General features: G+C 36.9%; 2 protein-coding genes across 5 annotated transcripts; both read left to right on the top strand.

Annotated features, from left to right (window-relative positions):
• Positions 1–350: 350 nt before the first annotated feature.
• LOC147532267 (T-complex protein 1 subunit beta-like) lies at positions 351–6440 on the top strand. 4 transcript variants are annotated; one of them, XM_086646651.1, is made up of 12 exons: positions 351–767; positions 1422–1511; positions 1613–1669; positions 1809–1874; positions 1989–2100; positions 2290–2418; positions 2787–2858; positions 3469–3584; positions 4112–4188; positions 4723–5208; positions 5534–5849; positions 5981–6440. In XM_086646651.1, exons 2-12 carry the CDS (start codon positions 1506–1508, stop codon positions 6125–6127), a joined length of 1584 nt encoding a protein of 527 aa, XP_086502777.1. In that variant the 5' UTR covers positions 351–767; positions 1422–1505; the 3' UTR covers positions 6128–6440. The 4 variants fall into 4 exon arrangements, with proteins under 4 accessions (XP_086502777.1, XP_086502779.1, XP_086502778.1 ...); XM_086646653.1 differs by having other exon boundaries at positions 650–816; XM_086646652.1 differs by having other exon boundaries at positions 657–859.
• Positions 6441–10489: 4049 nt separating this feature from the next.
• LOC147532266 (uncharacterized) lies at positions 10490–12471 on the top strand. Its single transcript, XM_086651266.1, has 2 exons — positions 10490–11070; positions 11769–12471. Exons 1-2 carry the CDS (start codon positions 10737–10739, stop codon positions 12212–12214), a joined length of 780 nt encoding a protein of 259 aa, XP_086507392.1. The 5' UTR covers positions 10490–10736; the 3' UTR covers positions 12215–12471.
• Positions 12472–19414: the final 6943 nt, after the last annotated feature.

Here is a 19414-nt window from a genome sequence, read left to right as displayed (position 1 = left end):
TGATGAATTTTTTATGATAGTTATCTGATGCTGATGAAATATGATAATGAATTTGAAACTCTAAAGAAAAAAATTTGATGATGAATTCTGATGATAGTTATATGATGATGAATTTGAAACTCCAAAGAAAAAAAATCTGACGATGAATGTTGATGACGAATTTCTGATGATGATGAATTTCTAATGATAGTTATCTAATGATGATGAATTTGAAACTCTAAAGAAAAATATGGTGATGAAGGTTGATGATGAATTTCTGATGATGATGATGAACTTTTGATGATAGTTATCTGATGATGATGAACTTTTGATGATAGTTATCTGATGATGATGAATTTGAAACTTTAAAAGAAAGAATCAGATGATGAATGTTGAACTCTTCTTCATATAATTTTCACTTTCATTCTTTGTTTAAAAAGATTTTAGAGAAAGAGAGACTTTTTAGAAAAACAAAGAAATGATGAGAGAGAAAAAGAGGTTCTGCCTGAGAAACGAAGGGTGATTTTGGGAGAACAATATAAAGTTAGCGGGCATTTGACGTTAACGTCCGGCAAAAAGGAGCCTTCGGGGTATTTTTGATAAACTGGTTACGCGGGAAGCTGGTCACAAACTAGGGGGGCATTTGGGAAATAAAAAAAAATTGATTTCTCTTTATTTCCCTCTTGTTGTGAATAAAGATTAATTTTTCTGTCTCCCTCTTGTTCTTAAAAACTGGAAAACCTCTCAGATCTCCCTCTCCCTCTCTCTCTCTCTCTCTCTAACCGAAGGTATAGTAACCCTCACCGAATCTCTCTCTCTCTCTCTCTTTAACCGAAGGTGTGGTGAGATAAACCCTCGCCGGTTCTCTCTCTCTGTAACTGTAGGAATAAATCCTCGCCGGATCTCTCTATACCATTAACGAATGTGTTAATAATCTGAGATTAAACCCTAAACCTTAGGTGTTGATTTTTTTTTGCTTCTAGGGTTTGAAATGTTGTTGTGTTAATCATCTGAGATCAAACCATAAACCTTAGGTTTTGGTTTGCTAGCTTGTTCAATGAAATAAAAGATGTTCTGAAGTTTCTTTCTTTCATCAAGTTTTAATTTGTGAGTGTTTTTAAGTATATTATTAAATTTATATTACTATATGATTCGTCATATTAAACATTTCAGAAGCTAAGCCTTCTTTTCAGACTTGTTTTAAAGTCTGAAATAAGTGGGCATTTGTTCAGCCCATTCAGATGTCTAACCCAGTCAGCCAGCATTTCAGATTTTATTACTAAGTTCTTCAAACCCTAGTTGTCGAACTTCTCACTCTATATACCAGACTCGTTACTTTTCCTTTTTAGTGTCCTTTTATCTTTCATCTGGTTAACTCTTGATTATGCTTTATTTTATGGTGTCAAAGTTCCGATCATATTTTTTGCTTATGTTACCTTTAGAGTCTGCGAATCGGTGATTTGGGAAATCTTGTTTGCGGAATTTTGAAATACTGAGTGCCGGATACATCCGTTTTATTCAATCTAATGGCGGTATGACTCTATCCATTTTTATTATCGTTGTTTTTAAATGATTGGATTGACACATTTATTGAAGATAGTTTATTTTACATTTATGCTCTTGATTGATGTAGATTGATAGACTACTTAAAGATGATGCCACGGAAGAAAAAGGTGACCGAGCCCGAATGGTGAGTTCACATATGATCCTTGCTTAATATAGCTCAAGTGGCCCATTTCAAAGGGTTACCAATTCATTTCCTATTGTTGTTTCCTTGCGTTACACGATTGATAGTACTCCTGATTTTTATTTTTATCTCTACGATTTAGAATTCTTTCATTGGTGCTATGGCGGTTGCTGATTTGGTAAAGACCACTCTAGGGCCAAAAGGCATGGTAAAATTTCTTTCTTCACACTAGAAAATGATCTGTTAGTGACATTGATTTATCAGGTTGTTCATTGGATCATGATCTCGTAATTAGTAGTTTGCCAATGTGTTTGTTGTGTAGGATAAAATATTACAATCATCTGGCAGAGGACGCAGTATTACTGTTACAAATGATGGTGCTACTATCTTAAAGTCTCTCCATATTGACAACCCAGCTGCCAAAGTTCTTGTTGGTATCCTTTGGTGCATGTTTTATGTTAAATTATATTGGGATGTTGCAGGATTACTAATTTTACTGGTTTTAATTGATTGCATTTTTTTTCTTCATATTGACAACCCAACTGTCTGTTAAAAATTGTTAATGGATGGTGAAAACACTAGTTTCATGTAGCTTCTTCAGTTTCTCTTAATTTGATATCCAGACATTTCAAAAGTTCAGGATGATGAAGTTGGCGATGGTACAACATCAGTTGTTGTTTTGGCTGGAGAGCTTCTGAGAGAGGCAGAAAAATTGATTTCTGCCAAGATCCATCCTATGACAATAATTGCAGGTTTGTTTTATGATGAGTCTATTCACAATGTTCAGTTTTTGTTTGGTTGGACGTATAAAACCAATCTTGTAATCAACTGTTTGTATTAGTAATTTAGTACTCCCATCGTCCTTAGGCCAAGAATGAGTTTTATATTTCGACCCAAATAGAATATATTTATAGAATAAATATTCACGGTGTACTGTTACAATACAAACATATGCAGGACACAACAATGCATACTGTGCCCTGCTTTCCTTTTTATTTAATTTGTTTTATTAAATTGACGTCAATGCTATCTTTTGACTTGTACACTTGTAGACACGTGCCGTGAAGGTTTCATTTAGTACAGCGTTTCCCTCTCTGCAACACTTTTGTTGATTTCGCAGGTTACAGGATGGCAGCTGAATGTGCACGAAATGCTTTGTTGAAGAAAGTTATGGATAACAAAGAGGATGCAGGTAAAAGTTATATAAGTAGTTGTGGCCATCATTTTAAAGATGATGTGCAAGATGGTTTTGCCTCTACTTTATAACACTCCATGTAGTTGGTCTCGGTCTGGTCGAAGGCCGAGAGCGTTCCGAAACCGAGTCAGGCCGAGAAACTCGGCTGAGACAGCAGGGGCAGCTAATAAGTAATAAGTTTAATTGCCTGGCTTCTCATTGCCTCAATAATAAACAAAATCATATCATAGTTTACTTCCATGAAATAAGTAAATAACAAAGTTCATACTTTATAAGTAATTAATAACTAATAAGTAATACGTTGTACTGCTACTTATTTAGATTGATTTGGAATATAATAGGTAATTAAGAAGGTAACAAACAGTTAATATGCAATTAAGATTTAAAGTTTCCAAATATAAAGTCAAAGAAATTTAACTCGTCTAGGGAGAGGGTCGAGACCGAGCTGAGACACGAGTTTCTCGGCCATCTCGGCTGAGACAGACTACATAGATAACGCTCTGTAGTCTATTCTTACCTAGTATAAATATTGCAAAAGCATTATAATCATAAATATGATATGCATTATTTTCTCACCTGACTCGTTTCTGTTATTGTTGGGTCACAGAGAAATTTAAATCAGACCTTATGAAGATAGCGATGACAACATTAAGCTCGAAAATTCTCTCGCAGGACAAGGAACACTTTGCACAACTAGCCGTGGATGCTGTTATGAGGCTTAAGGTTAACTTATAATACCTCAAATTCTTACCAGCCTCTTCATGTTCTCAACAATCTTCAGCAATTATTTAGTTTTACCTAGTATGCGTAATAGTTTAAAGCTTATAGTGAATTAGGGTCACTTGGCATGCAAACTATCTGTCCCTCACAAATGTGAAGACCACAATTGACAACTATCACTTTTGTATGTTCAACATACCTGAATTTTCTAAGGTTGATTTAGACATCTTTCCAGCATTTGCTTCCACCTCTTGCACTGGGTTACATATTAGCAGTTCAATGGAGCTTAGACTAACTCTATCACACGAAAATGAAAGTTAGTTCTTTTATTGAAGCATGTAATAATAGTTCAATGCCAGGGAATGTTGCAAACTATTGTGTTTTATTCCTGTTGTTTGCTGAACGTCTACGATAATGTGACTATTTTCTTGCATCTCTAGATTTGTGTAGCAGACTTTGTTTTAATGCATATGTAGTTTGAGATATGTTTTGTAGTTTATGCTGATCATTTTTTCTTTGAGTAATTGCAGGGAAGTACAAACTTAGAGTCCATTCAAATTATTAAGAAACCTGGAGGATCCTTGAAAGACTCCTTCCTGGATGAAGGGTAAGATTATGAACTTACATAGTGGTAAACCATTATAAGTGGCGTAGGTTCATTATTTAAAAAAAGTAAAATTATTCAGAAGTGGTATAGTTTCTGGACTTCTTGCTTGTAGTTGTCGTTTCCATAATATGATTAAATCTTAATATCTATGCTATTCCACCTCACATTACATGTGTCCTGATTTTATGATATTCCTCTGATTGTTACGAGTGATTTCTCAGTAGTAGAACAAAAAATAGTCTTTATTCATTACGGATAGGTAGTTTAAGTTATGAACTTATAATATTTAGTTAATGTACTTATGTGCAACTCCACGGAGGTCCTACGATATCAGTATCCTGACCCTTTGGAATTTTTTGATTCTCATGCTTGAAGAATGATATGAACGCAAACATTTGTTACTTCTTGGTTTTGTGTTATCATTGTATCCTTTGACATCTTTTTCATTATTGTTTTTGTGTATCCATTTACTTTTCCTTGGTAGTATCATGTATACATGCATAATCTAATTGGGTTTAAATTCTAACACTGCAGATTCATTCTTGACAAGAAAATAGGTATTGGCCAACCGAAGCGCATTGAGAATGCAAAGATTTTGGTAGCAAATACTGCCATGGATACTGATAAAGTAAAAATATATGGGGCTCGAGTTCGTGTTGACTCAATGTCCAGGGTTGCACAAATTGAAGGGGCGGAAAAGGAGAAAATGAAAGAGAAGGTGGGAAAGATCATAGGCCATGGAATTAACTGCTTTATTAACAGACAGTTGATATACAACTTCCCAGAGGAGCTTTTTGCTGATGCTGGAATCCTTGCTATCGAGCATGCTGATTTTGATGGCATTGAGCGCCTCGCTTTAGTAACTGGTGGTGAAATTGCTTCAACCTTCGATAATCCCGAATCTGTTAAACTTGGTCATTGCAAACTTATCGAGGAAATCATGATTGGTGAAGATAAGTTGATTCACTTTTCTGGTGTCGAGATGGGTCAAGCATGTACCATCGTACTGAGAGGTGCAAGGTATGTGCTTTAGTTGTATTATGTTTCTTACAGTTTCTAGTCTATTGCTTATTTTTGTTTGTACAAAGTGAATTTAAGTTTATGCGGATTACTTCCTTGGGATAATGTGTTATTAAAATGTAATACTCCTAACCTTGTCAGAAAGAACTGGACTAGATTTGGTCAAATATAGTTCCCGACTTTGGGATCAAACGCAATTACCTCTTAAAGAGTATCTTGGACAAAGAAGGAAATTGAATAATAGGGAGCAATGTAGAAGAGTCAACTTATTATTCGTTTGAAGCACTTTTGGCGCTTGGCTTCTGATAGATTTCTTTGGTTGCAGTTTTCATGTGCTTGATGAGGCTGAGAGGTCCCTTCATGACGCATTATGTGTACTATCCCAGACAGTGGTTGACAGCAGGGTTTTGCTTGGTGGCGGGTGGCCTGAGATGGTGATGGCAAAGGAAGTGGACGAGTTGGCCAGGAAGACTCCTGGGAAAAGGTCACACGCCATAGAGGCTTTCTCAAAGGCACTGCAGGCAATACCAACCACTATTGCTGATAATGCGGGTTTGGACAGTGCAGAGTTGATATCTCAGCTTCGTGCTGAGCACCACAAGGAGGAGAGTAATGCTGGAATTGATGTCATCACTGGAGCTGTAAGTTTGCTAGTTTTACCTATACTACGAAGTGAACCATTTTAGAATAACTAACTTTATCCAAGTCCCTTATTTTCTGAGTTATAGCAACCATTTCTTACTTAGACTAGTGCATCTTCGATATATTTCAGGTAGGAGATATGGAGAAGTTGGGAATATCTGAGGCATTTAAAGTGAAGCAAGCTGTTTTGCTATCTGCAACTGAAGCTGCAGAGATGATATTGAGGGTTGATGAAATCATTACTTGTGCCCCACGACAGAGAGAAGATCGAATGTGAGAAATGGGTTTTTAACGTTTTTACGTGTTTATTGTCACTCCGATGATGAATTCTATTTTGTTCTGTATTTCTAATCAAACCAGTTTTGTGGGTATTTTAGCTATTTGCAGTGGTTTAGTAGAAAAACAGAGCTAGTTAAGAATGTAGGTTCCATGTCTGTTTAGTTGTTTGAAACTTTATTAGTGAGTGATAGGTCAGATGTTTATGAATTTTGGTTTGTGAACAAGGTGCTTATGAGTTGTATTAGTGCTTTTTACGCATTAGCTTTAACAATGCTGACATTTTTAAGCTAACCAGCACTTTCATGTTAAAACTAGGGGTTTTTTGCTTATTTTTCGTCACTAATTGGTAATTGAATTTATCCTCCACAGTGATGGGTAGTTGAGCTTACCCCATTAGATTTACTATTTTTGACAAAAATACAAAATTTGTGTTTCGCGTACTTGAGAATATTGTGATTGCCAAGTGTAATTTTTCAATTTCATCTTACTTTATTGTTTGAATTGATCAGGAATATGATTCTGTGATTTTGTTTGTATATTATTCAGGGTTGGTCTTGAGATTTCACAAATTTTTTCTTATACCAAAATGCTCTACATTTGTCTTACACCTAATGTGGAGTTTAAACATAGAATTATGTTTCATAACTATTCGTTTATGTTTGGACGAACTGGCTGAGTAACTCGGAAATCAGCTCAGATTCGAAGAAAGTATCAGTCGGTCTTTAGTTGAATTCCCAATTCAGTGGTTTCACGAATAAGTGAGTAACTCTGTTAGTATGGCGAAGTTGATAGCTTGGTTTGTTTCCTTTTTCTTTTAGGGTTTTTTGAGTTCATCCCCTCAATACTAATTTGTAATTGAGTTTACCCCCTTCAATAATTGGTAATTGAGCTTACCTCTTTGAATTTAGAATTTTTGCCAAAGTTTCTAAGGACATGTTTGCCATTTGATAATAAAATCGTAAATTTAATCATGTACAAACAAAATAAATAGGCCAGCGCTTTGGGGAAAGCTAAATAGTTTCCGGGGTGTGAAGACTTGGTCAAAAATTGGTCAAATTTGTTTGACAATTTTATTTAGGGGGAAAGCAAAATACTTCTCCACCTCACCTCACTCTGTCTCCACCTCACCTCACTCTCTCTCCACCTTACCTCTATCTTCTCCGATTAGGTCGCCGACCGGAAAATTTTCCGGCCGGCGACCATTAAAAAAAAAAATTTTCACTCTCTCTAGAAACTCCGGCGAAGGGGTTTCCCTTCGCCGGAGTTCCGGTCTGTTGAAGAACATATCTGGTCTGTTCTTCAACAGGCCAGATCTGGTCTGTTGAAGAATAGACCGGAACTGGTCTGTTCTTCAACAGACCGGAACTCCGGCGAAGGGAAACCCCTTCACCAGAGTTTCTAGAGAGAGAGAGAGAGTGAAGATTTTTTTTTTTTTCTTCATGGTCGCCGGCCGGCGACCAAATCGGAGAAGACAAAGAGGTGAGGTGGAGATAGAGTGAGGTGAGGTGGAGTGTTTTTTTTCATTTCCCCTTAAAATTTATTTCCCCGGAAAATTTCTAAAATTATACATATTCCCTTTAAAATTTCACACCCCGGAAACTATTTAGCTTTCCCCAAAGCGCTGGCCAATAAATATTTAGTAATTATATTCGCGACCAAATCAAACAATAAAGTAAGGTGGAATAACTAATAGGAATCATATTAAAAAATAATTGCTCTTGGTAATTACCAATTAGTATTGAGGGGGTAAGCTCAAAAAACCCTTTCTTTTAAATGACAAAAAAAAGATGAAGAGAAAAATAATTTGAAGAAGATGAAGAAGAGAGAGAAATAATTTGGGGAAGACGTGGAGTTATTAAATAAGGGCTTTCATAAAAAAAAAAAGTTATTAAATAAGGGTATTTCTGAAAAATCCAAAATGAGATTACTAGTCAAATGGACAGTAAAGTCAAAGAGGGCCATCTGAGTATTTTCGACAAAGTAAAGGAGCTACGCGGGAAGATGGTCATAAAGTAGGGGCCATTTGAGAAATAACCCTATATATAGGCCAGCGCTTTGGGGAAAGCTAAATAGTTTCCGGGGTGTGAAGACTTGGTCAAAAATTGGTCAACTTTGTTTGACAATTTTATTTAGGGGGAAAGCAAAATAGCTTCTCCACGTCAGCTCTCTCTCTCTCCCCCTCACCTCCCTTCACCTCACCTCACCTCCCTTCACCTCACCTCACCTCCCTCCACCTCATCTTCTCTCTCCACCTCATCTTCTCTCTCTCTTCTCCGATAGGTCGCCGGCCGGAAAATTTTCCTGCCGGCGACCATGAAAAAAAAAAAAAATTTCACTCACTCTCTCTCTCTCTAGAAACTCCGGCGAAGGGGTTTCCCTTCGCCGGAGTTCCGGTCTGTTGAAGTCTTCAACAGACCGGACTGGTCTGTTCTTCAACAAACCAGTTCCGGTCTGTTCTTCAACAGACCGGAACTCCGGCGAAGGGAAACCCCTTCGTCGGAGTTTCTAGAGAGAGAGAGAGAGTGAGTGAAAAAAAAAATTTCATGGTCGCCGGTCGGAAAATTTTCCGGCCGGCGACCTATCGGAGAAGAGAGAGAGAAGATGAGGTGGAGAGAGAAGATGAGGTGGAGGGAGGTGAGGTGAGGTGGAGGGAGGTGAGGGGGAGAGTTTTTTGTTTTGAACCATATTCCCCATAAAATATGTTTCCACGGAAACTTTTCAAAATTTTGCATATTCCCTTTAAAATTTCACACCCCGGAAACTATTTAGCTTTCCCCAAAGCGCTGGCCTATATATATAGAGAGAGAAGGGGAATTAGTAGAAAATGTGAGTTCCTCGAGATGAGAAAATGAGCTTCGGGATCGTAAATGGATTTAGTGTTAGGGGATTTCTAGAAAATGGGTTTTATTTTAAATTATTTTTAGTTAGTGGACCTAATTTCCTATTTCGACCTATTTTGTGGACTTCTCACTAAAAAAAATCGGTATTTTTTTTTTGAATCCAAGGGAAACATTTCCATTCATAAGTGATAAATCACGATTTTACATGGATGATATTCTTATTTCTCTCTTTTGAAAACTTCATGAGAGTTACATACCTTTAAATGCAAAGTGCCTCATGAAGAGAAAGAAATTGGACTAGACACCGACTCGATAAAAGGACCCTAAAGGTCGAAAAATAAAAAGATCCTAAAGATCGAGAATGAAAAGACCCTAAAGGTCGACAAAAACACAATACAAATACGAAAATAACCACCGTTGCCATCACCGGAAAACCGCCGTCGTCCCCGGAAAACACCTTCCGTCATCGAATAGCTGCCTGCACCGCCGAAAAACCGCCGCCATTCTCGCCAAGAAACCGTTGCCGGAAAACCGCCGTTACCACCAGAAAAAACCGCCGCCACCATCACCACATCACCACATCACCACATGCATCTCCAGATCACCAGCCATTTGTTTAGTAACTCCACACCCTCGCACCACCACTCCATCATCATTCAACAGAAATCCCTCATCATCACCACTAACCCCTTCAGAATCACTATCCCACTCCATAATTATCATTAAACCCAATTATTCCAATTTTTAACCCATCCCAACAAAATCTCAAAGTAATTAGTGATAGATCTGGAAGAGAAACTCAAGAAATTGGAGGAAGTAGGGGTTTGGCATGAAGATAGTATTAGGGTTAAGATAGAAGGAGAAAGAAATTGGGAGTTCTTTGTCTTGGCGAATAAACTGAGAGAAAGAGAGGAAGAGTTGGTGTTGTAATCATCTGTTGTTGGTTGGTATCTAAATTCTTCTTTAAAGGTTGAAGATCTCGTTATCCCTTGTTTTCTTCTATACCAGAAATGGAAAGTGAAATAAATGAATTTGATCCACCGAGACGACGAAAGGCGAATTAGAATCACACTAACAACGTTAATCCGGTTGATCAATTTCCCTTTCTAGAGAGAGAAACAGAATAAGAGTAAATTGATGGAGAAGAAGGATCAGACAAGGATGAAGACTCCTAATCTGAAGGAAACGGTTGGAATATGCCTATGAAACAATCAAGAACTGCAAACCCTCGGCCGGGAGCCACCGCCCGGAGGCGGCGCCATCCTAGGAGAGAAATGGGTATTAAACCAACAAACACCCCTACAAGACGTTCTCAAAATTTGATGGTAAAAGGGCGCTTACAGCAACTATGCTGAGCTCCTAGAGCAATTTGATCTCCTACTTTAGTGTCCTACCTATATACTCCAAGTGAAGCCTCCAAACATATAGGGCCAGACCTATTATGAATGAACAGTACCCCCCATTTTAGACTGACAAAAACCATGCATAAAAGGGAGCATATACACACAAACCCATGTGATGTGCTATTCAAATCAAACCTATATTGATTCCATTTAATTTTATCAAAAGTATTTCTTCTCTCTTTCAATAAAGTTAAGTTTGATCACACTACTATTTGAATCATCTCTACTAAATCTTATATATATATAGGTTAGAGTTATATTTCATAGTTGTACCTCTACTCTTCTTCCTCTCTCTCTCCCACCTCTCTCTCTCTTTTTCTAGACCCTCCTCTCTCAAACTTGGATTCTATCTTTGTATAACAACATGATTGGGTACAATTTTGAAGGAAAAGAAGAAAGAAACCAACAATATTGCAAAACCCACCCAAGAGAATTGGTAATAGGAGTATGTGCTATTTGTTTGAAAGATAGGCTTCTTATTTTATTAGCTTCATCATCAAAAAAAGGTCATAGTTGTCGTGGTCGTCGATCAACTTCATCATCAAAATCCAATCATATTTATGTTCTTCAAAAGGTTTCTGCCCTTGGTGCTTTTCTACGACGTTCCAACTCAACCATGAATCAACTGCAATTCGATTCTATGACTAATGAAGAAGAAGAAGAGGCCGGCGACGAATCTACACCCTCTAGCCAAGAAGGTATGTGCACCTCTAAACTTCTAATAATTTTGAATAAAATGATAACTATAATAATTCAGCCTTACAAGTTTAATTTTCGGAATTTATTCCTAATTGAGGTAAGGAAATTAAGAATAATAAAACCCCACAAATAACTTTAAATAGGTTTGAAAGAATTATTTACTTTGTTAATTTTTTTAAAGTTAAACTAGAATTTTCATTTATACATAGGAAAACAATACAATACACTTTGTTACTACAAATGTGATAGGGGGACTCCCTAAACCCTACTCCCAAGTGCACTCCCCCTCACATGGAGAAGGTTATTTTGGTCTTTTCACAATTTTTGTGAAAAAACGAAAACACCCTCCCACGTAAGGGGAGTACACTTGGGAGTTGGGAATATGGTCAGGGAACCCCAAATCATTTCTGTTGTTACAATCCTATGTAAATAATTCTTTTAGGCCTTCTTTTATTTTATACATACCTCCGTCATTACACCCCTAACGTCAGTAAAAAAAATTTAAACTTTCTAAACAAGATTCAGTTTCAATATATATATATATATACGGTATCAATTCAAAATATATATATATATAGATAGTATATATTTTAAATTCTATCCTTGAAATATTCAACAATATATGCTCATTAATACTCCATATCTCATTGTTTTTCGTCTATTAACTTTTTATTCAAATGTCGTTTGTCCTTACTAGATTCATTTATCTCAATAAAGTTCGGGGAAGACGGTTGCGCCTCGTGGGATAAGGATAACATAAACCCTCCTAATAAGGCTTCATCAATAGATTACTTAAAGAAGTTCAAATTCACATCTAAACAAGAAATCATGGGTAATAATCAGCTCATGGTTCCTGCAAGAAAAAGCACTAGTAAAAGCAGAAGGCTAGTAATGAAGAATAGTAATAGTAGTAGTAATTGTGTGGTGGAGCATGGAAAAGGTCCACGTGGCAGTGGAGTGCTGAGGTGGAGGAAGAGGGTTGGTCAAGTTTTATTCCAGCTAGTAAGGTTAAAGAGGTCAACAATAGAGAGTAGTAGTTGCCATGTGAGTGGTGATGGGAAGGTGAAGGCTTTAAAGAGTAGAAATAAGGGTTGGATAAAGACTCTCACAAAGAAGAGGGACCATCAAACATGCATGAAATGAAATAGTAGTGAGTAGTGATCTAGAGGGAGAGAGAGAGTCATCTAGAGAGAGAGATTTAGAGAGAGAAAAAGAGGGACATGGATCATCTTTATTATCTATCTATCTACACAAACACAACCCACTTGGTTATGTTTCAAAGTTTGTAGAAAGCTTATAAATTATTGGGGTTGGAGTAAAAAGTGATTAAACTTTCTTCAACTAAATGCAATGTACTATGAATAGATAGAGATCATTGTTTCTACTCTTTACAAGCTAAATGGACCCATCTCTCTCTCTCTCTCTATCTCTCTCTCTCTATCTCTCTCTATCTCTCTCTGTCACTCCCTCTCACACTCATATTTTAAATGTGAAGAAGTGATAATCGACCGGATTATTAGGGTCGATCACGGCCCGAAAGATGATGTAGCTAGTCACAATTGGTCAACTATTTTCTTTCTTCATAGTCCGACCAATTGGGGACGGCGCTACTTTTCTGCCCATGGTCGGACCCAGAAAGAGTCCCGTCCAAAGATGACGTGATAGGCCTCAATTGGTTTGTTTGTTTCTCTCTTCAGTCTTCACTGCCCGACAAAATGGGGCCGGCTACATTACTTTTCGGCCGTGGTCGACCCAAACAATCCGGGCATTGAGCATTTTTGTTAAATGTGCATGTTATGTCGGACATTGTAAATCAATAGGGTGCTTCAAATGTGAGGATGAAGATGATGAAACGTAAAGGAAGGTTTTCACACAATAGATAATACACATCTTCTTGTTCATGATCACTTCTTTTTGTATGACCCATCAATTTCAGAGATTGTTGGGGGGTTCAAATTCAATGAACACTATCTCAATTTCCTGCATATAATTTGGAACTAGACATTCACCATAAAAGTAAATCTCTAAAGGGAACCATGAGATATGTAGTGGATGTCGACATTACATCAAATTAGTTTATCCCGGAAGACAAAAAACTAAAGCTAAGACCCGCAACCCGGGTGTATTCATATTTAGGAAAGAGAGATTTTATAAGCAATGCTTAAAGTTGTTAAAGGCAATGGATTTTGTGACTTTGACTTGGTCAATTTTGTATGACCAAATCGGGTTGACGACAATGTCTTCAAATTCGGTCAAGGAGGGTCTTCACTTTCGCATGCAAGAGTAGATAGAGAGGAGAAGAAGGAAGAAGAAAGAGAAAAATATTCTTTTTTTCAGGTAAGGTCGCCCACCAAAGATTGTCGGTCAGCAACGACCTAACAGTGTCAATTGTATCTTAGGTCAAACATAACTGAGACATTGACTTCAATAGACCACATTGCCTTCAACTATTTGTGTGCTTGTCTTTAGCGAGGTTGTCTTTCGACAGTTACAGGCATTGCCTATAAAACCTCCCTTAAAGGAAGACCATAGATGATCATCCATACTATCCACGCTGTGTCAAGAAGAAATCAGTTATGAACTTATGGTCAATATGTTTTTGTTTCATATTTGTCTTCTCTCTTGGATGGAAAGGTCTGACCTGTTTCGAAATGTTTGACTGGTCATGCTGATTCTGAAGAAGTTTACAAAAAAGTGTGAATTAAGAACTCATTGAGTAAACCTGTAAGACGTTAGATTCACAAAAGCGGGACTCAAACTAATCAAGCAAACTTAAGGAACAATCTTCTAAGCAATCACATAGACCAACCTCAAAAAATTTCGGATGAACCGATATAAGATCTTTTGAATGGTTCAGAAACTTGATCACGAAACCGTACTACGAGTTCCAAACACAAAAAAAAAAAAAAAATCTAAAAGCAACTCCTTGTCTGTTTAATGCAAATCCTTTATTACTGCAAAAGAAGGTACCTATAAGACGACTCCCTCCATCTCTCCACACCTGCAAATGAAAGATAATAGATATTCAGGAAGATTTTGACTGCATTTGATGAAGGCTTTATATAAAATAACACGATGTCACACTTTCGAGCAATTAAAGGATCCATTAACGAATTTATATAGGCTTATTACTTACTTCAACCTGCAAGAATTCTTCGTCCCAAATTTTCATTGATCAAAAGGTCAGACAAATATACAACTAAGAAGCAAATTCAGATCTTTAGAGGATGAACATCTTTTTGGTGTTTTAGACATGACTTTAGCTACTAATTGGGGGCAGGATCTGTGAGTGTTAATCCCAACTAATCCGAGCCAAGTTACAGCCAAGTTTAAGCATATATATATAAATCAACGTATAACTATATTTATAAGTAGGCCATAAATACTGTTATAACACTGACGGATTTCGACCAATCCTAGCAGCTTAGCAGCTTAGGATAGATTAGACTTTCCAACACAGAAAACTATTGTTTTTTCTATTTTGAGATAAACGTATATAATAATCTGAGCATATAAGATCGAAATTGCTAGAATATATTTCTCGTCTTCCTTGAGGAAACTATGCCGTTTGCAGATCCTAGCATCAATACCATGTTACTTGAGTTTTCACTACGATAAAGGAATATAACGATATCATCTATAAAATAGGATTAAATATGATTGTGAGTACACATAAAAACCAGCAAGATAGAAGCATAGAACCATATTCATCAACGATATCATCTATACCATGCATACAGTGTAGCACCCAACAATTAGCATCTTTAATGTTATTAGCCTAATCTGAAGGTCCAGATAGAAGTCATGGAGTCAACACCACTACTTGTCAAACTAGTGTGGAACACAATTCAATTAACATGACACTTTAACTAAAGCCGATTTACAAACCATGAAAATTTAGAGTTAACCTTGAATTTTACTGTCATGAATTTTAACAAATTATATAGTAGTACTAGTGTGCAACAAATGAAACATCCGAGCAGATTTTGCATCCAAATTGTGAACCAGGAATATGTATATATATGTTGTTTCTCTGCTATTATGAAAAACCAAGAACCGAATCTTCATGTTTTGATAGATCTTCATGTTTTGATAAAACAGGGTTACACTTTAGAGTGTCTTTCTGAAACAAATTCATAGATAACTTTATGTCCAAAGTTATTACTGTATTCGAACAAATTAAACAGAAAAACTAATATAATTTAAAACAATGATAAATTAGAAAGTTAGAGAGAGAAAGCCGAGTCGAGTTGTCTCTTTCCTTAAGACAGTGAACCCCCTGATATTAGTACTAAAACCAGTAAGATGTTTGTCTCCCAGGATAAAGCGGTTGTACCTTTTAGTGTGACGACTAAGAGTACTTCGTTTTTCTGAAACCGCGCGAACTTAGAACAAACAGTAAGAACGACAGATGAATTGACTTCTTAAACTCTAAATGCTCATGTAACTTTGAATGCTAAAACTTTGCGCCTTGAATGCCCACCTTTAGATCATCAACGGATCTATCTTAAGGGCGTCAATCATCCTGACAGTTGGATCAAATCTATTACCGTAAAACCAAAGGGTGGTCTAATCGCTCCTGGCGACGATGCGTACGTGCAAAGTGCGGGCGCCTCTAAAGCGCCCTAAACGCCCATTCGACTACGCCCCGCGGTTTGGGTGGTGTAAATCACGCGAATCACTCTTCCATAAAGAGATGGAAGAGTTTATATAAGGAAGTAAAGCTTTTCCAACATCATAAATGTGGTACTTAACTAAAAATCCCGTTTCAGAGTTAATGGTACCTATACCAAACTAATTTTGTAATAACTCATTCATACGGAACCGTATTTGGACAAAATTTAGGTCTAAATTCAAGAGCTCGACGAGACGAATCCAACCAGACGTCTTGCTCGAGATTCTGATGAATATAGGTACCTCAAATTAAGGAAAAACCGGTCCAGCTCCTTTTGAGCTAGGTACTGATTCCAACAATATATACGAAGAAAATGTAAACATAAATCACATACCAGTATAGCCCCTGTATTCAAGCCATTGACCCAACACCTTTATGCAAGAAATAAAATGCATCCACGACAGAGACTCTTTGGTATTAAACCCCAAGCCAGTGTATTGGTCATCCCTCAGCCCCAGCATACTCTGAACCACCAACAGCTTCTGTGCGCCCGCCATCAGCTTTGTGCTCCCACCGTCAACTTCTGTGCTTTCACCATCAGTGCATTCAGTCTCAACTGCCTGGTTTAAGTTTAAGGTTTTGCCGAAGAGCTTAATTGACTTAACCTCTTCTTTCTTTGTTGACATGGAGCTAAAGTTGCTTAAAGGATTGACACTTTCCTGGCTAGAGGGCGGCAAGCGGTCAGATTGTAATTTACCTCCAATATTCTCTGATCTCGGTTCTGTTAATAAGGGGCTACCAGATACACTGTCGGGGGACAAGTCAATTGTGAGGTTCAGCGCGAGCTTGACTCAGCCTGTGAAGCACATTGCTTCTCACTAGGAGGATGTGGTGTCGTAATCACTTGAAGTTGCCAAGGGCTCACACTTGTTACATTCTGCAGACTGTTATTATCATCCCACGTAACCTGAAACCACGTTCATACAAAAATTAATACCTCTAAGTTAGGGCTCCAATTGTAATTGAAAATACAAAAAACGGGGTCTCACACTTGTTACGAGGTCTCAAGATTTTAGGATATAAGCATATAGGTTTAATGCTGGGTTCAACTACCATAATTGAATGATTCAATTGAACGGGGCCAGTACACCATGTCATGTTGATTAACAAGTGCTCAGGGAAAGTAAGAAAATTCAAAGATATAAGTTCCTGTTGACAGTATATACATTTGTAGTGGATATACCATAATTCGTCAACCACATATCATCCAATTTAGAATCTTGAATTACACCTAAAAGAACGATTTATCATTAAAACCCCTAGTCCAAATACAAAATCAATAACCATTGGACGTAAACAATCACAAAAGTATCTAACACAAGCAAATACTACTTACGCTTCAGAATATATTCTTTTTGCACACTCATAATCATTTAACTCGTAGAACCCTTTTGTTTGATAAACACTGGAAGAATTTAAGATAATGTATCTCAGCAGTATCTTCGTACATCTAATTTCACGTCAAGGGTCTGAGAGATGCAAGTTACATACATGCTATAAATGTAGGAAAGGATCAGCTGGTAGAAGAAGTTCGACATTACTAAAAAAAAGAATCGGAAGTATTTCCGTAATGAGACCATTAGATTTCCGTAGTTCAATATTATTTCTCATATGTGAACCTTCGTAGAAGCTTATGCTCTGCCTACAAGTTTACATCAAAATGGTATAATCATATCATGAACCAAAAATATTCGAAGCTAAAATTTGATAGGTGAAGCTCTTAAAGCCAGATCCATAAGAATTAAGGAAAATTTATAGGCAGATGAGGACTTTGAGGAGGAGAACTAAAGAAGAGGAAAACAATGTTTGAAACAATGAAGAAGTTGAAGAGCAGTGAAACCAAATTGTCATTCAGCAACACCATTAGCCCAACCAGCCTCCCATTGCTAGACTATAGATGAGCCGCCATTGTTTCTCATTCAAACTGTAAACACTGTTTGAAGAGAGTTGCAGCTGCCGTTCATTAACAGCCATCTTCTTAGACATTCTATATTCTTCGTGACGTAAGTACTCATGTGATCCTATCTGCAGACTACATAGGTGTGCATCCTTGGGGTGCAATTGAGCCCCCATATGTTTCAAATTGTAAAATTGAAAAGAATTTTTTTTTTGACACGAACAATGTCTGAGTAGAGTAAAAGAAGTGTGATATGTGCTTCTAGTCGCTCCTTTTGAAGCGTTAATGTTCGTAAAATTCAAATATTCTCAAATTCCTCAATCACATCAAGGCAATCAAGGCAATGTTATATCAGTTGCACTTATTTGATGAGAGAATAAGTGCAACTCAACTAAAATCATTAGTCGCCGTTTATGCATGCTGACTGCACCTTAAGTTAATTAGAGTTGTTCAAGATTTCACACGAGCTAGCCTCAGCTTTCTAGGCATTTGACTAGTCGGTCTCATCCCGATCTTCTAAAACATCTAGTCTAGAGCATAAAATTTCATTATCAATGTTTTAACTTTGAAGTTTTAAAACAAGGGAACAAACAATGAAGAGCTTAGAGGAAGTTCAGGAAAGAAATTTAGCATATGATTATACTGTATTTAATAGATTAACACTGAAGTTATATAATCAAAAATGTAAAGGTAGAGAAGGTGGAGACAGATAAAACACCTGAAGCATACGCCATATCCACGCCATAACCCATTATCTGCACCGATAGAAGAAGAAACTTTCCCCTGGTATCAAGTTGCACTTGAGCCCTCCTTTTCCACCAACATCTTAATAATAAACCCAGGAGTCCAGATCATATTAATTGATTCATTCACTATCTCAGTATTCACTAAAAAATACGTCGAACCAACCTTAGGATACCAACATACCTCAAACTCAAAATTTTGTTCAGAAACAATTACTTGCTGATAAGTGTGGAATTTCTAGAATCCTAAAACCTCATCAGTTTCATTATCAGCAAGTAATTGAACAGAAACAATTACTTGCTGATAAGTGTGGAATTTCTAGAATACTACGAAATAGTGTGGAATTTGCTAGAGTGTGATTCATGAAGAATTTTGTGGAACACTATATTTCATTGTACTCTTATGTTTACATAACATTGTTTATAAATAGGCAAATGTTTTTCCTTTCTAGATACTCTAACTATAATAATTTAGGTTCGTTATCTTACCATTTTTTTGTTTTTTTGTTATAGTTACAAGGTGTAAGGTGTTGGAGAAAACTGATTAAAAGGTTTATAACTTAAGTATCTTATATGTTTTTTGTTAGAGAGAGTGAAGATGATCAATAGGTTGAAGACGAATCTTAGCAAAAACTTCATGAGATTCTTTTTTAGCGAGTAACTAATCTGAAACAATTTGTTGGAAGGTCCACTCCACTCGGCCAAACCGAGTGGATTTTGTCCCATAGGAATCCCATAACAACTAGGATTCCTCAAATATTAGGATTGTATGTAGATAAGTTTTAATCTTTCACAACTCTATCTTAAAACCTATATATATCCATACCCATACATATTGTAAACATAACTTGTAGTGAATAACAAAGAAGGTATTATGGTGAGATCATCTTCCTCTTCTCCCACTCGGCTTCACCGAGTGTGTTCATCTCTTTCATCTTCACTCGGTTATATCCGAGTGTGTTCATCAAGGGTTCAACCTTTTCACACAATTCCACAAAGAAAGGAACAACTAGTTAATTTCTTACTAA

This window comes from Eschscholzia californica, unplaced genomic scaffold, assembly GCF_041429995.1.
Source record: "Eschscholzia californica isolate CP2 unplaced genomic scaffold, dmEscCali1.0.p SCAF_6, whole genome shotgun sequence".
In the NCBI taxonomy this organism is placed as follows: domain Eukaryota; kingdom Viridiplantae; phylum Streptophyta; class Magnoliopsida; order Ranunculales; family Papaveraceae; genus Eschscholzia; species Eschscholzia californica.
Note: the sequence above shows the minus strand (reverse complement) of the source record. Positions and strands in the feature narration are given on the sequence as shown.